Source organism: Peromyscus eremicus, chromosome 4 (assembly GCF_949786415.1).
Source record: "Peromyscus eremicus chromosome 4, PerEre_H2_v1, whole genome shotgun sequence".
Taxonomy (NCBI): domain Eukaryota; kingdom Metazoa; phylum Chordata; class Mammalia; order Rodentia; family Cricetidae; genus Peromyscus; species Peromyscus eremicus.
The window spans coordinates 78,702,419-78,720,074 of NC_081419.1; the positions used below are offsets into that span (position 1 = coordinate 78,702,419).

General features: G+C 47.0%; 1 protein-coding gene across 1 annotated transcript; it reads left to right on the forward strand.

The window, feature by feature from the left end:
- Positions 1–1,510: 1,510 nt before the first annotated feature.
- Lmo2 (LIM domain only 2) lies at positions 1,511–17,407 on the forward strand. The gene is made up of 5 exons (XM_059258909.1): positions 1,511–1,723; positions 5,519–5,654; positions 6,388–6,607; positions 11,642–11,857; positions 16,416–17,407. Exons 1-5 carry the CDS (start codon positions 1,511–1,513, stop codon positions 16,633–16,635), a joined length of 1,005 nt encoding a protein of 334 aa, XP_059114892.1. The 3' UTR covers positions 16,636–17,407.
- Positions 17,408–17,656: the final 249 nt, after the last annotated feature.

Below are 17,656 nucleotides of genomic sequence, written 5' to 3' on the forward strand. Positions count from 1 at the left end.
TTGCTTTCCTGAGCGTGAGGCTGGGCCAGGCCTTTGTGATCCTATCCCATGAGTTCTCAAAGGGAAGGCATGTGCCCCCAGCAAGGCTACGGACTCCCCTGCTTGGGCTAAGCTCTCACGTGGCAGGATTGGTTATCCATCTATCTCCAGCCAGAAAGAGCTCTCTGATTGACTTTCCCTCTAAAGTTCTCTGCTTAATTAATTCTAATAATAGCCGCCGCCGCCGCCGATGAGTTCTTACTCCATGATGATCACCGTGCTGAGCATTTGGCATGCATGATCTCATTTTATTCCTACAACCCCATGATGAAGATATTATTATCCCGATTTTGCACATGATGAAATTGAAGCTCAGCCCTGTTACATAATTTGCCCAAACCCCTGTGAAGGAGCCAGGACTCAAGCACAAGCCAGTCTAACTCCAAAGCCTGGGACTTGCTGCGTTCTCTGCCTGGATCTTGGTGAGAGGGGGATCCTGAGTGGCAGGTCACTTGTCAGAGTGCCTTGTTTGCTGACGCCACCTGGATTTCAGTGTTTCTGGGAGCCAAAAGATTTATGTCTTTCAAAAATGAAACTCCCATACAAAAATCCAAACTCTCATGCATAGCTATGGTCCTAGAAACTTGGGAGACTGACATTTGTGGGTTGCTTGAGTTCATGAGTTCAAGGTTAGCCTGGTTCCCAATAGTGAGATCCCATCTCAAAAACAAATGAATATGAAACTACCTCTAAACTATTGGCCCCAATATTAATTATATCTATCCCTGTATTGTTCATTTAAATATAATACTCGAGAAAGACAAGAGGGAGTGACCCTTTTTGAGAAGCCCACACCCACGTGCTTGGGCATCTCTAACTTTTTCCTCTTAACCTTCATGCTTAAGCACATCTTTTACTAAAGCAAAACCCCGTTTAAGAAATACACACACACATACACACACACACAAACACACACACACACACACACACACACACACACACACGAGGAGAGTGGGCAAGCAGAGAGAAAGGAAGAAGGGACATAACAGCCGTAGGAGAGAGTAATGGCAGAGTCCTGAGCTGGAGCCAGCTTGCTTTGTTGCAGGGAATAAAAAGGCTGGTGTGATTCAAGCATACAGACTGAAAGGGGAGAGGTCATGGGTATAGTACATGTCAGATGGCAAGGCCTTCCAGGCCCACATCAGGAATCTGGACTTCACATGTGGTGAACCTGGGTCCCATGCACTGTGGTTTGTTTCTTAGCTGAGACTGCCCCTACAGCTACAGAGAAGAGTTTATAGAAACAGAGCACAGTGGCAGCTCTGTGAGTCTCTTTACCCAGCTCTGGCTCACCTTGAACTTGAAGCAGCCAAGGGACTCAAGGTCCGGGACCCAGTGTGGGAGGGGTCAGTCACAGTTGGAGAAGGAGTCAAGTTGACTCTCATTTGCCCAGCCTGTTAAAGGGTTTGAATCATCAGCAGACATTCAAAACCGCCTTGAAGCCCGACTCTTCAAATGCATTCTGCTGAAGATGACTGTCAATGGCTCCGAAGTTCTACAGAAACATGGTCTGCGCCAGTTTCCTCCCCAAGCACCTCGTCCGTTTCATTTCACTGAGTCCTGTAAAGATATAGGAGACAGTGCTCCGAAAGTCCCAGTGTACAGACGTGGAAGCAGAAGAGCAGAGAGCCTGGGCCACAAGCCAAAGGTCAATGGAGGCAGAGCTGCTGTGGGTGAAGCATGGGTAAGCTCACCAGGAGGGAAACCCTGCAAACTCCAGCTGCTGCAAAGAGGAAATTAGACTTCTCCGCATTTCTCAGATCCCTTCCAGTAGGGCTAGCTGTGAGCTGTACTCTGTTAAGATCTGTGTGGAACTGACATTTCAGGACACTCCCTTCTGTGTCCAATTTGGCCTCCCCGCCCCCCGCCCGTCTCTCCCTCTCCCATCTCTATCATACACGTATATACATCTGATCTTGTGAAGGCCGGAGGTCAACATCAGTGTTTTCTTCTATCGCTTTCCACTCTTTTTTTTTTTTTTTTTTTTGAGACAGGGTCTCTCACTGAACTTAGAAATCAATGATGGATTACTCTGGCTGGTTACAAGCTACAGGGACCCCCTGTTTCTGCAGCCCTGGGGTTAGAGAAGCTGCCAAGCTTTTTCAATCGTGCTTGGGATAAGAACTCAGGCTCTCAGGCTCATGTGGCAAGCACTTTACTAACTGATCCCAATCCCTAGCCACTGGCCCCTTAGTTCTCAAAGGTGACTCCGTAAGTGACTGGGAGGCAGGAAGTCACTTAATAAAATCGGAATGTGGCTGGAGCATACTACATAGCAGGGAAACAGTGAAATTGCCAGCAGCAGCTATCCCAGGCCTGAGGTGCACAGTCCTAGGTTATTAACTGAAATATGGGGAGCCCTAGCCTGAAGTTTTGCAAATGCTGGAGTCTCACTTCAGCTCCTCCCGAGGCACCCCAGTCTCAGCTGTCTCTGGCAGATGTCTTGATTGGCTGAAAGATTGGTGCTTCTTGATGTGGTGATGATTGCACTGGAGGATGGGGTAATAGCAGCCGCTATCATTTCTGAGCATTTTCTAGACACCATCATTGTGCAAAGCATTTTTGCACATATTATCCCACCGAAAATCCCTATAAGATGAACAGGCAACCAACCAGTGACATTGACCCTGCTCTATCCCCTATTGAACTTCTTTATGGAACTTCCATGTGACAGATATAGAAATGGAGGTTCAGAGAGGTGAAGTAACTTCCCCCAAGTCACACATCAGAGTTCTGTCTATGTAACTCCTGTGTCCATTCTCCTAACACTCAATTGATAGGGATTTAAAAGAAAAAAATTATTTGAGGCTCTTTCCTACAAAACCTGACTTGTTTATCACTAAGTTTACCAACATAACTAACTGGCCCTGAAAGGTTCCCAAATGAGTCTGCAAATGCTGATGAGACTCATTCAGCTTCTCCCACAGTACCCCGTGGTACCCGATGGTCCCCACGGTCCGAGTCTCAGCCTTCTCTGAAGGATGTCCTGATTGGCTGGAAGTCAGATGCCTGTGGCAACTGAATGTTTTAAGAATTTTGCATGTGAGTTGAAATCATATCAAAAGAGGGCTTTATTTTTGTGACTGTCACAGCTAACAAGATGAATGTCGTAATTCAGCTTCTAATGGTTGGAAGGGGGAAAAAAGTCAGTTGTCATGGTTGACATTTTCCTAGTAGAAGTCCACTTTAGCAAAGAAATGTAATCATAGTCACTTGATACTCTTCTTCCCTGGAAAAATAACTGTAAATGTACTAAGAAGGACAAAAAAAAAAAGGAAATTCCCAGTGAGGGAAAAAAATAATAATCCATCTGGGGTCACATTTATCATGCAGACTGATTCAGACTTCTGACATTCTTATCTCAGAAGGAAAACTTGGAAACATGTCTGAACTTCAGGATATTTAATATTTTTGAGGGTGGAATTACAGTTTAGCCCTGCTGGGTAGGGATCAAGAGAGAACATCTTTAGCTCTCAAGAACCATTTTACACATTCAAATCGCCTCTGAGTGGCTGAGTCTCTCCTGATCACGGCAGGTACTGGTTGCTACGGGAGATATGATAAGGTCATGATTGCTTTGAAGTCAGTCATAATAAAAACACATTTTGAGACTGGATTCTAAATGTTATACTTAAATTTGGGTGACTTAATTGCCCATAGAATAGGAATGAAGTCCCACTACTAGGCAGTAATTTCTTACAGCCACTGTGTGTGAAATTGAAATCTTAAGATATCATATCATATATGCACCTTCTCGAAGAAGGCTCTCCCCAAAGAGTTGTGAAAGATAAGAAATTGACCCAAAGTCGCGTGCACGCCTCTCTTTTTCCCCTTTAACACACTCAGGTCAAAGCAAAGGCATCTTACTAAAAAGAATCTTTATGCCCTGGAGTGGGCCATTCCAAAGTTACCTCTTGGAGCCCAAGGAGACATTTATTTTAATAAACCGACTTTCCCTGTGGATAACCGGAGCAAGGAAAGTGGTAACGTGTGTGTGTGTGTGTGTGTGTGTGTGTGTGTGTGTGTGTGTGTATGTATGTTACACCAAACCCTCCAGTAAGTAAGTTCCATTATTCCCATTTTACTAACAAGGGTGCTGAGAATGTAAACTCATGCTGTTCAGCCCGGTTCACAGGGCGGTAAAAGGCAGATTAGAAAATAGGCGAAATCCTCAGCCACTCTCTCCATTCTGCATCTTGAGGGCAGTTTTCCTAGTCACATGAGCTGATAGAGTCTAAATCAACCCCAAGCAATCTGGTTCCAGAGCCTCGGCGTTAAAACATCACTAGTAAGTAGATAAACTGCAAATCACAACCCATGCATCATTGTTGTTTCTCATTCTTCTTTTGGTTTTATTTGTGAGACAGCATCTCATGTAACCCAGACTGACCTTCAACTAGCTTTGTAGGGGAGGATGACTTAGAATTCCTAATCCCCCTGCCTCCACCTGAGATTCCTGGCCTATGCCACCACGACCAGTGTTTATTTTCACTTCAGATAGAAATGAAAGTAGAAGGATAGGTTACATATTTATCATATAGTTTAGGCTTGCCTAAACATTGTAAAGATTTTTATTTTTAATGAAGAAAAAAAAAAAACCAAGGACCTAAATAGGAAGCTGTCTTTTTATATACTGAGGGTGGGTTCTGGACCAACACAAGGACATGCACACAGACACAGATTTTAATTATCATCTTTCAGTTCACAAACTTCAGGACATGGAGACAAGTAATGACAGGAATCTGTGGGTAGCGAGTCAGGTTACTACTAGTGAGAAGTCAATGAGGATTTGTACGGGGGCGTTAAGCATCCAGGGATTCACTTCTGACTTTGGCAGTCATCTTCCAGGGTGAGTTGATTTAGGCTGCAAAAAGAATCTTTAAAATGGGGATGAAGTACCTATGGCCTTGATAAAACAATGGATTCTGAAAGCACTTGGGAGTTTTCCTCTTTACAAGCCTCAGGACTGGCATCATCATAAGCTAACGAGCCTTGAACGATCATTTCTGAACCCAGTTTCAAGGAAGTCAAGGCCCAGGGGAACCTAAGTTTTTCTCCCTGGAAAAGGAGCTAGCTAGAGTCTTCTTCCCTTCTGTATTTCTTTCTCCTTCTAGAACTTGCCTTCAGGCTTAAAGGAGAAACCTGAACTCCAGATCAAGCCTGCCTTTTTCTTTGCTTTATATAGGGTAAAATAATAGTTAAGTAATAACTGTAAGATCCTTGATTATTGGAAAGGCACTTCCTCTGGTCCGAGTATTGCGGGCACTTTACAGAGAGGGCAAGCCGAAGCGCTGGAGTCTGCTCTTTGAAAGATGCTGAGGGAGGGAATTCTGTGGCCAGCAGATGGAGAGGAGACCCGGACAGTGTGGTCCCTCCCAGCCACCCTCCCCGCGGAATTAGCTGCCCCTAGCACTGCTCAGGCGCACCCGACGCGTGAGGTGCCTGATCGCACAGCTCGCGTCCCCTCTCTGGAGCTCAGTCGCAGCCACAAGCTCGCCGCCGGCAGAGCCGCGCTGTCCCAGGCATCCCAGAGCACAGCGACCCGTGGACCTGGGACCTCGAACCCAAGACGAGCGCTCTCGGGCCAGCCACTAGGAACGCTTGCATTTCTGCAGGTGCTTATTTCACATTCTTGTCTTTTCTTTCCCGCTGGAGCGGCTGGGTTCAGCCTGAAACCAAAAGGGAAAGGCAGAAGAAGGGGATCCTGAAAAGGACGAATTAGTGGCAGCACAGCTTCTTGCCCCTGGGGAGGTGCTCAGGGGAGACTCTCAGGCTCCGACGCGGGCCCCTTTAAGAAGCCAAGTCAGTGCTGCTGCTGCTGCTGCGGCTGCTGCTGTTTGGATTGCTAATCCCCAGGAGCCCCGTTTAAAAAAAAAAAAAATGGAAAAAAAGAGGAGGGGGCGGGCAGCTGTCTCTTTAAATGTGATTTCCTTCTATTGTATTTGAATCGTGATCAGGAAAAAGGAAATGAAACCAGAGACAGAGGGAAGCTGAGCGAAAATAGACCTTCGCGAGAGAGGAGGGAGCCCGGGGAGAGTCGCGCGGTCCGCTCCCCGCCCCCAGGCCGCCGCCCCCTCTCTGCCCTCGGCGCCCCGACCCCGGCGAAGGTGCGAGGGGCTCGGGGCGGCCGGGCGGAGCCTGCGACTGCGCGCGATCGGGACCGGGAGGCGGCGGCGGCGGCGGCGGCGGCTGTGGTGACGGCAGCGGGACCGGGATGGAAGGTTAAGTCCTGAGCAGCGGCAGCAGCCGCAGCCGCCGGAGGGAGGCCGGGCTGCTCCCCGGCCCCCTGCCTCGGCCGCTGCGCGCCGGGCAGCCGGCTGATTCGCTCTCTCTCTTTGGCGTTTGAAGGGAGCGCGGTGACTGTCCTTGAGCGCGGAGGGGCGAGCTCGCCCGCGGAGCGACCGAGCAAGAGGAGGCGCAGGAGCGGCGGCGCCCGAGCACCCGAGGGGGTCCGAGTCCAGGCAGCCGGCCAGACACGCGCCACAAAGGGAGCGCCCCCGCCACCCGGCACGCCGCCTCCATCCCCAATGTCCTCGGCCATCGAAAGGAAGAGCCTGGACCCGTCTGAGTAAGTGTGGCGCTTCTGTGCCCGCGCCCTCCCCCCACCGGGTCCCAGGCTAGCAGCGAGGGGCTGGCTTCAGGTACGCGCCCGCGGCGTGCCCTTGGTCCCTCGGTGTCGCAGGGGCTCCCCGGGCCTCTCGGGTGACTCCGGAGACACCGAGAGGGATTGGGCGGCGGAAGCAGTAACAGGGGTCGGTCCGGCGACCCTGCGAGCCGCTCTGGGCTATCTGGAAAGCTCCCCAAACCTTCACCCGGGCCAGAAAGTTTGCCCAGCAGCAGGCACCTGGAGCTCCGAGGCGCAGGTGCAGTGCAGGGAGAGTGGATGGAGGGATTCTGCCTCCTCCCTCGTCACTCCTTTGGGTTCCCTTTCTCTTTGTCCATTTGTCCCTCTGGAAGAGGGAGACACTCCAACAGACCGTTTTGAGGGTCCCAGACGGTCTCCTACTCAGCCCCGAGTAGAGCGGCTGCGGGCATTGATGGGGTCCGTCTGTCCACCTGGGAACTGGTTCAGGCCTCCGGAGACTTTTAAAATAGCTAATTCGGAGTTCCTCCGGTGCATATTCGCCCCTCCCCGGAGTCTTCTAGTGTGGGCATGCGAACCTCGAAAGTTAGTGCACCGTTTTTTTGTTGTTGTTGGTGGTGGGTTTTTTTAAAATTTTTTTTTATTTTAATTTTTTTATTTTTGGGGTGTGTGTGTGTGTGTGTGTGTGTGTGTGTGTGTGTGTGTGTGTGTGTGTGTGTGTGTTGTTTTGTCTAGGTATACTTTCTGGGGAGCAGGATCCCACTGAACTCTCAGAAGGGCTTGGGGTCAGCGAACCGGAGCTGTAATGAGCTTGTACTGTCTGTTCCCTGAGCTTTGCGCTGGTTTGCAAAGAACATCCCCCATTCGCAGCCCATACCCCAGCCCATTTTCTAGCCTTAACAAGGGGAGCCAGGAATGCTTAAGGTATCATTTTTCTTGTCCACGCAAATGCCCTTTTAAGAGTCATTAGCTGCCTGGTTTTGAGTTTTTATTCCTTTGAAGTCTCCATCTAATCCTTTGAAGGGATTTGTTAACACAAGACCAAAGGAGCTGGTTAATGACTTGTCCATTTGTGCTTTTAAGGAGCATTTGTTTCGGTGGCTTTTTTTTTTCTTTTCCTGCCTTAAAAGAATTGTGCTTTCCTGCTGAAGTTCCCCTACTCACCTCCCCCCCTTCAATTTCAGCCTTCTGTGGTGTTTATTTACCTGGGTTTTACCCTCAGTCAGCAGCATAAAAACCCAGCATGTTCTCATAAAACACAGGAAGTCCCACGATCCAGCGAGAATATAAACATCACTCTTCAGTCTTGAAGGTTAAGACACCAGCTCAGAAAAGGACCTAGGTTTGTTGACATAAAGACCAGCTTCCTAAAAATCTCAGGAGAAAAATAACAACCCTTTAAAAAACAACTCGGTTGTCTACAGTTTGTTCCCTTTTAAAAATAAACTTAGCATTACATCTGAGCTCTGAGTTTGCAGAGATCGGACAAGACATAATGCTCCAGGTAAGGGAGCCGGTCAGACAAACTGGTGTTTATTGCTTTCCTATCAGCACAGCATAGCCACTTTATTAGAAGTTGAATCTACAGAGTTCAGCTCCTTAAAAAAAAAAAAAAAAAGGATTTTTATTGTTAATTGTGTGTGTGTGTGTGTGTGTGTGTGTGTGTGTGTGTGTGTGTGTACCTAAAGGCAGGTGCCCCCGGAGGCCAGAGGTGTTGGATCCCCTAGAGCTGGAGTTACAGGTGGTTGTGAGCCACCCATTTTGGGTGCAGAGACTCTCGCTTGGGTCCTCTGGAAGAGCAGAAAACACCCATAATGGCTGAGACATCTTTCCAGCCTGAGGGTTGAGTTCTGTAAAGGAAGTTTTCTCTTTCCAAAGTCTGTGCCTTTTTAACCTCTGAGACTAGAACACAGAAAGGTATCCCAAGGCTGTAATAGTGAGCACCTAGTCCAGGAAGTCCATTGATAGTCCCACAATATGTGCCCAGTAGGAAGGCTGTAACTGAACATGGACAAGCTAGGTGGGATATGCCTACAGAACATTTCCCCCTCTTTCTGGGAAATTGCTGAGAAATTTTGCTGGAAATCAGAGCTACCTGGGTACTGTGATATCATATTCAGGATAGGCTGGTGGCAGGAAAGTCAAATATTAACTTAAGGTGAATCTCATTCAGTCTTTGGCTTGAATTGTTCACCAGAGATAATGTCACATCATCATTAATTACAGAGAGATAGATGGAGCCAGTGTCTTGCCCGGCCCTTATCTGCTCTCAGATAATCATGTCTTTTTCTAGTGTAACTCACTCACCTTGCAGCTGCCTCACTGTGTGTTTGCTCAAAGCCAGCTTGGGTCTTAACCATCCCCTCTCCAAATACAGATTGGTCCTTGTCTAGGCACATGCAAAGGCAGCATGTACACAGGGAGCCAGAATCCGGGAGCATAGATGTCCTCTACCAGGCACTTGGGGATCCCGCCTGCCTTCCTGCAGGTCATTTTAACTCTGGGGAGTTTTCTTCCAGATAAGTGCAATTTCTTCTCTTTCAAAGTTGACTGGTAATAACATTAGCATCAAGCATGATGGAGGTTCTGTGTGTGTTTTTGAAAGTCCGAAGTAAGACCATGAGCTGTGCAAAAGAAGAGAGTAGATTCTGAATTGGTGTGCTTGAACAGGTCAAGGGTCTTAGTTAACTCTCAATAGGATGGAAACGCTTCCATAGGCCCTATAGAAACAAAGACTCTAATGTATTATTAAAACTATATAAGGTCTTAGCCCATCTCACCCATAATTCTATACACACAAGAGGCTGAGGCAGAAGAATGGAAAGTTCCAGTCCAGCCTAGGCAATTTATTGAGGTCTTGTCTTAGAATTTAAAAGGAAGGAAAGGGTTTGTAAGCTGCCCCAGCTGCTAAAGGTGATTGCTACTAAGCCTGATGACCAGAGTTTGATCCCCAGGCCTCACATGATAGAAAGAGAGAGCCAACTCCTGAAAGTTGTCCTATGACCTGTGTGTGCACATGTACACTCGTGTACACATGTGCAGCTTTCTGGGGCACCTGCCCTTATGTGTGCATACCTACACACAGACATACAATTAAAATAAAAATTTAAAAACAATGGAAACACAAAGAGCTGAGAAATACATCTCAGTGGTGAAGCACTTGCTTAACCAGAGTAGGGACCTGGTTTGATCTTAAGCCCTGAAAACAAACAAATAAACAAAACCCCCAAAACTCGACTTAGTTGTTGTTGTTGTTTTTTCCTTAAAGAAACTGGCCTGAGCTTCAAACTTCCTGGTTCTAAAAGAAGGTAATCTTATGTTTTATGCAAAAATGGTAGATTTGGCGTTAGCATTTAGCTAAATATTTACTGTGGATGCTTAATGGAATGAAGGTGTTGGGTGCCCAATAAACATTCCCCAAGCCTCACTGTCCCTAATTATAATGGGGCTGAATTTCATGGGTACTGGCCAATTAGGCCACAAGGTCATTTGGTAAAAGTGCCAAATAAAAAGAAGAGGCACAGACTTATCACCCCAGGGTACCCAAGAGAACCCCACTGGGCATTTCACACTAGGAATGAAATCCAATTTTTAAAATTAAAACAACAACAAAACAACTAGATTTTTTTAAAGTAGGTTTTATTTGAATAAGGTTCCAGAGAGCACTGGTTAATTATTACACATCAGCAAGCATTAAGCTCTGCCCTGTCTCCTATTTGATGTCACAATCACTTCTTCCACGTTCATTTTCTCTCAGAAAAGTTATTTCTTCTTATCTAAAAACAGAACTATTTAGGCTCTAGGAAAGTAAAGCAAGCAGAAGGCCCTATGTATGACTGTAAAACAATTTTGTACATTTACTTGTGTGTATGTGTGTGTGTGTGTGTCTGTCTGTCTGTGTCTGTGTGCATGGGTCCACAAGCAGAAGACAGAGGACAACCTGCTGGAATTGGCTCTTTCCTTCCACGCTGTGGATCCCGGGGATCCACGTCAGATCATCAGACTTGACAGCAAGCAGCCTTACCTCTGAAGCCATCCTTTGAATGAAAAGGACACATCCCTCAGCTCACTGTGAACTAACTGCCTAGATTGAGATTTTGGTATCGATTTAATCACCTTTCAATCTCTTTAGACCATTGTTTGTCTCTTTCTTCACTTTTGTTACTAATTTAACTTTATTCAGAACACTTTTACTATTGTAAAAAAAAAAAAGAAGTATGTGAAGAAAGAAAAATCTGATTGATGTCCTCTATCTGTTTAACAGCAGTATTGTGTTCTAGATTTCTTTGCAAAGGTTCGTTCAGATCTAATATTCTTTTGTTGTTTTGAGACAGAGTCTAATGTAGTCCTGGGCCTCTTGCTGATGATGAGCTTGAGATCCTGATCCTCCAGCTTCCACCTCTGGGTTGGCTGGGATTAAATCCGCACTTTAGGTAGTACCGGAGACTTGAACCTAGGACCTCTGATAGGTCAGTCCCTCTCTATCCACGGAGCTAAATCTCCCTTTGAGTCTGTGCACCGGAAAGGGCTGCGGCAGGGCGAATTCAACAGATTATCTGTAGATCGTTGGCACATTGGGTCGTCAGATGCTTTGACTATGAGCAGCTCTGTTGGTCCCAAGTATGTTCTCTGGGACTTGGCAGTGCATGTGTCCTGGGTACCAAAGAAGAAAAGGAGGGGAATCTGGGAAGACAGAAGAGAGGGGAAAGGTAGAAGAGATCCGAGGGGCCCACAACAGTGATGGAATATAGTCAAGGGCACAGCGCCACCTGCAGGTGCCTTGGACACCTTCGGGTATCCTGTCTTCGAATTTTCAAATGTTAGGGTCTCTCTCTAGCTTGCTCCTTCCCATCTTCATTGGAGGTTGGCTGTGTCTCTGCAGTCTGAGGTCCTTTCTCCTAGAATTGCTGGAAAGCAGTGGAGTGAGGTCCCCCATTTGGCATGGAGCTGTTCCTGGGACCTTGCCTTTCTTCTGTGAGTTTATTTAGCCCTAATGCTTGGCCTCCTCCTCCTCCTCAGGGAACCAGTGGATGAGGTGCTGCAGATACCCCCATCCCTGCTGACATGTGGTGGCTGCCAGCAGAACATAGGGGACCGCTACTTCCTGAAAGCCATCGACCAGTACTGGCATGAGGATTGCCTCAGCTGTGACCTCTGTGGGTGCCGGCTGGGAGAGGTGGGGCGGCGCCTTTACTACAAGCTGGGACGGAAGTTGTGCAGGAGAGACTATCTCAGGTACCTTTGTCACACTCCTGGGGCACATCTGGGTTTGAACATATGGTCTCTAGCTCCTGCTCTGGCCCTGAGGTGCTTGCCCAAGGAGGCTAGGCCATGGAGGCTGAGCCTCAGCTGCCTCAGCACAGGAGCTGTGAGCCTTCCTCCGCTATGGCCAGGTTTGCAGAGATACAACCCTGTGTGGTAAATCACTAGTGTCTTTAAAGGTAAGAGAAGAATAAACACAGAATTCAGAATGAGGACAAAATTCTGGGGAGCATACCAAAGGATCGGGTTTGGAGAAGTATACATGGGGAAACAGAATATCATGGGAACTGGGGGTAGGGAGAGAGTTCATTTATAAGTTTCGGGGTGGGTTCTTAAGACCTCATTTTAATACTCAATAAACATATGCATATATTTAGATATTCTTTTGTATAACTCCAATGTTATTGATAAGAACTTTTACAATAACAATCTTTTCTTGCTAATAAGCTCCAAGCACCGAGTCTCATAGCAGGAAGATGGCATTCAGTAGCTATAAAGGGTGAGGGCCCTGGAGTCAGGAGGTTTGAGTCATAGCCTCCTTGCTTCCTAGTGCTCTGACCTTGGCAAAGGACACAAGCCTCTATTTCTTGGCTGTAAAATGGGGGTAGTGATTGTAGTTCCTTCTAAGGTTAAAATGATACAAATGAAGTGCTTGAGTCGGTACATGGCTGAAGAAACAGATGATAGCTGGTTTTATAACTCACCTGTGTCGCAGTGGGTGTCACAAATTATTTTCCAGTATAATGGACAAGGAGATGGGAGCGTGGAAGGGTGAAATGGGAAGTGTACAAGGCCAAGTGAGGCAGGAACATTTCTCCTGACCGGGGGCATGCTCTTCTCCATGTGAGTGTGCTGGCACCCAGTGGGTGTCTACCTGGCATGCTCTAGCATCCCTAGCTTCTCCATCAGCAGCACTGGAGGTAACTGTGCCCTGTCCTGTCGGATCCAGTCAGCTGTTGAGCTGCCAGTTCTTTGTCGCCGACTGTGGCAGAGGGTCCACCGAGCATGCAGCCCCGGTGTATTAGGACCATCTAGGCCGTGGAAGAAGCTCTTTCGGACTCCAGTGCCCCTGGCTGCTGGGGTGACTCTTCCATCCTGTACTTGTTCTCAGGGCATCGCACATGAGAAATAAAAACAAAACCTCTGGTAATTCCGCAGTCGGAGGAAGCTTATCTGGTCCCCCGAAGACTGAATTCGCTTTTACACGCCTGCATCCCTCGATGAAAATCATTGTAAATTCAGTGGCTTTTTGGCAAAAAGAAAAGAGAGCGAGTAGGTCTGACTACAATTTTGTCGAATTTCTTTCTTTTTTAAGTCATAAGAAAATAGAACGGAGATAAATACAGACCTGGTTTTACTCACCCCAGGTCTGCCAAATCAGTCAGAAAGCAGCTGGGTAAATGATTCCCACTGGGCCCTGCCTCCATCCCTGTCCAATCATTTGAATCTTATTAAATGAAGTCAGATACAGTAAGGTCAAAAGAGCCGATTCCTCCCTATCTCCACGGTTTTATAGAACATTCAGGAAGAAAGGCAGCGCTGCCTGGGCGTGTTAATCTTTTCCATTTTCAAAAAGGAGAGGAAAAAAATAGTCTGGGAGAGCCCAGTGTTAATTAACTTGTGTCTTGGTGACACGAAATAATTCTTCTCCCTGCTACATTCCCAGGCAACATGTTAATTAACTCTGCATTAGTGCAGACGTTCCCAGCCACCCTTTAATATTTATATTATTGTTATTAAAATGGGCAGCAGAAAGCTTAAGGCGCTGACACCTCTTGACAGAGGAGGGATTTTTTTTTTCTTCTTCATCTTCAGGGATGGTCCATTAGCCGTGGGCTTGTTTACTTCAATTCTTTGGCATATCTGGTGCTGATTTCACAGGGTAAGTTCAGAACGACTCAGTGGTCCTCCAGTGAGGTCCAGTTGCTCTCCCGAGAACAGCTTCTCCCCATGATGGTCTTGAATGGTCAGCTGTCTTCTAGTCCTTTTGAGACATTCAACCTCAATATCCAGGCCCTCAGCTGGAACCTGTGACTGTTACATTGTGTTGTCTGCAGCTGTTTACGTAGGTGCCCAGCCCAGATCCCCATGGATCCAGTTTTCACGCACTTTTATATAGGGCAGTCCCCTCTAGCCTATAACATTTCAACAACTGACTCTACATCTTGCCAGCACCTGTTGTAGCCAGAAATATGCAGCCTCACCAGACCCTGGTGCCAATGACACATACTTCAGGGGAGTCCCAAATCCCTGCAGCCTAGAGGGATTGCAAGGCCCCGTGGAGATAGGACTTATACTTCAGGGGTCCCCAGACATGGGGCCAAAGCTCCCTCTGAGTCTGTGCCCCTGAGATTGCTACTCCACTCCCTCCCCTCTTTCCCACTTCCCCTGAGGACATCATAAATCACTTGAACATAAATCCTCACCTGTGGTCTGCTTCTGGGCTATCCGGCCAAGGCATGGATTCTCTGAGCCAGGGATTAGTACACACGTTAAGTGTCAAGTCCTGGCTTATTTTCATTACTGTTAGCATCTTGGAGTTCCTGGTTTGGAATGGACTGCCAAGACCTTTGCCTCTGCTCCTAGGCTTACAGTATAAGACACAGAAGCCTGGAGAGGACATGTCATTTGCTCAGGTCACCTAGCTAGTTAGAGGTGACTCTGGGACCTGAGCTTATCTCCAAAACGTTAGTCCTTTGTCCTTCCATTAGCTGCCTGATGTGTGGTAATTTGCTTCCTGACTTCCCTTTAATAAGCTCCCTCCTTCCTTAAGGATCTCACACCTCAGGCAGTCAGATTCGTTCGGTGCATACTGTTTTCTCAGTTATGTGTCACTGAAAGGTCAGGGCACCAGAACGTACTTTCTGCTCTGTGACCTCCAATGTGGCAGTTACCTACATCTCCACCATTGCTCCAGTGGGATAGTGTTCTCCACCACTGATGAGTCTGCTTCCCACACAGGAAGTGGGATCCAGAAGAGAGATGAACTTCGACCCTGCTGCTGCTGAGCTTGCTCTCTGGTTACAGACCCCTCTTATAGGCCATTCGTTCTGGCCAAATGTTGCAAACTTTGGTAACTGCCTTTACCCCCCTTATAACCTCTTAGGATGCACCAGTCGATCCTCTCATTTTGTGAGCTGCTAAGAACTTCTAATAAGAACAAGCATTTACCGGAAATGGTCACAAAGGCTCTATGTGGAAGCTACAAGCTGACGTGCTGTGTTCTAAGCCCCACGTGAAAATGACCCTGCATCAGCATTTGGGAGCACACTTGGGATGTGTTCACATAGCCAGTGTTGGCTCGGTCGTTGGTCTCTGATGCTCTGACACGCCTGAGGTGTTGCACTAACACCCAAGTAAGATAGCCACTAGGGTGGCTCAGAGAAACCCAAGGCCAAGCCACCTCTGGCCTTTGTCCTGGTGTTCTGTTCTTACAGGCAGGCTCCTTTTTAAACTTTAGCCATCGTTAGATTCATTAGCACACAGTCTGCTGAGACTTCTCTTGTGTGTCTCCATCAGGTATAGGGATAGCTGAGAATTCGTGTTTCTAACAAGTTCCTGGGTGCCACTGAGATGCTGCTAGTCCCTGGACCAGCTCACTGAGAACCATTGCACTGGTTCCTACCGAGTCGCCTCTCCCAACCCCAACACGAAGTGTAGCTTAAGTGGCTGATGCACTGAGGCTAAGGAGAAACTTGATTTAGGTGTGAGCGAAGTGATCTCTCCAGAGAGTCATGCTAGGGGGACAGGAGGAGCATGAATGAAGATCTTCTGTGCATCATGGAGAGATGCTGTTTGTCCTCTGGGTCTCCGAGGCATGATTAGTGGGACGACATGTCTCCTGGGATACTCCTGTCTCCTGGCAGCTGGGGCTCCAATGAATGGTCATGTGGACATGGACTTTGCAACTTGAGAGCGGAGGAGATGACTCAAGGCACACTTCCCAGTGGGTGAAATTAGTGTCTGTTGCTGTTGTAGGATTGGGAGCTCATAATGATGCCCATTTTGTTGCATTCCTGGTGAATTACCCCTCCAAGGGATGGCTCCAGCTCCTTTTCTACTGAGAAAGTTCCTCTGGGGAAGGACATGTACTGTATGTCTAACTTCTTCTCACAAGTCACTTCAGCTGCATCTCTTCCATAGCTGGTCCACGAAGCCTAGAGGAATGGATAAAAGCAGGAAAGACTCAGGGAAGAGAGGAACACCAGAAAACAAAATGCCACACTATTACCCAGCCTACCCTCTCTGCTTTCAAGGAAAGATTTGTGGGCTGTCATCTGGGTTCAGCTTTTGGTTTGTTTTTTATTTTGAGATAGCATATCACTGTGTATTCCAGTCCTGCCTGAAACTTACCATCCTTCTGCCTCAGCCTTCCGAGTACTGGGATTACAGATGTGTGCCACTGTATCTCACTAGGTCCAGCTTTTCCTAGCTTTGTGGAGTCCTGAGAGATAGATCCAATCACCAATCCCTTCTGTCTGTTTTCTCTGTCCCATCTCTCAGCGTTTTTTTTCCCCCTGTTTTGCCCCAGGCTTTTTGGTCAAGATGGTCTCTGTGCTTCCTGTGACAAGCGGATCCGTGCCTATGAGATGACGATGAGGGTGAAGGACAAAGTGTACCACCTGGAGTGTTTCAAGTGTGCTGCCTGTCAGAAGCATTTCTGTGTCGGTGACAGATACCTGCTCATCAACTCAGACATAGTGTGTGAACAAGACATCTACGAGTGGACTAAGATCAATGGGATGATCTAAGCCAGAGTCCCCAGCACCTTTGGGGAGGCGTTCAGTGAAAACACTGTCTCAGTGGGGTCTTCATGCTTAGGCACTTTGGGAACGTGAGGGTGGGTGAGGCATTTCTTAGGAGATTGTGGACTCTCCTTGGGCACTAAGACACAGCATCCACATGACATACTGCTAAGGCCAAGACTTCGGTGACAAAGGGAGCAGCCCTTAGAGAGAATTTATGGTCACAGACTCTCCATAGGAACTGACAAGATTAGTGGAGGAAATATTTGGGGACCAGCATGCACTGTACCATCATGATAGGACTTCCCAGATAGGCAGTGCTGGGTAGAGATTAGGTGTGACTGTGGCGCTTATGGACTAGGGGTGTGCAATTAATTTCTTCCTGGCTTTGGAACTACCCTATTCTAGCCACTGTCCTTCACACTAGGGAAGGAAAGAGAGAAGAGTAGTCTTTCTTTTTTTCTTGGTCACCTTCCCATGGCCTAAAGCTTTGGAGCCAGGGGAAACTGCATGGAAATACATTTCAGTTGGGAATGAAATACACATCTTTCAATCAAACGAATATTTAAAGCAATGTTGATGAATCACTGTTTTTAGACACCTTCATTTTGAGGTGAGGCACCCCCACAGATTGTTTCTATATAAATGTAAATCTTAAGAAGTCAAAGTTGTTCAACTATTTTATTATCTTAGATTATATCAAAGTATTTGTTGTGTGTCATTAAAAAAAAAAAGACCTTGATTCTGAAGACAATAAAAATGACAAGCTAAAATGCAATGTTGTTGATGTGAAATGACTTACAATTTGAACTAGCAGGGAAATGGTTTGCTTTTTTCCTCGCAGAAAGGTGAAGTAAATAAGCAATTTATTTCTAGGTCAAATAAAAGCTTCCATTTATTGCAAGGGTTTATATGAGGTTTATATAGGTTTCTGTATTACGGGCAATTATATAACAGGCCATCACACAGCTCAGAGGGATGTAGAATAATTAAGTTGTTATTGTAAATGTGCATTTCACTCCGGCAT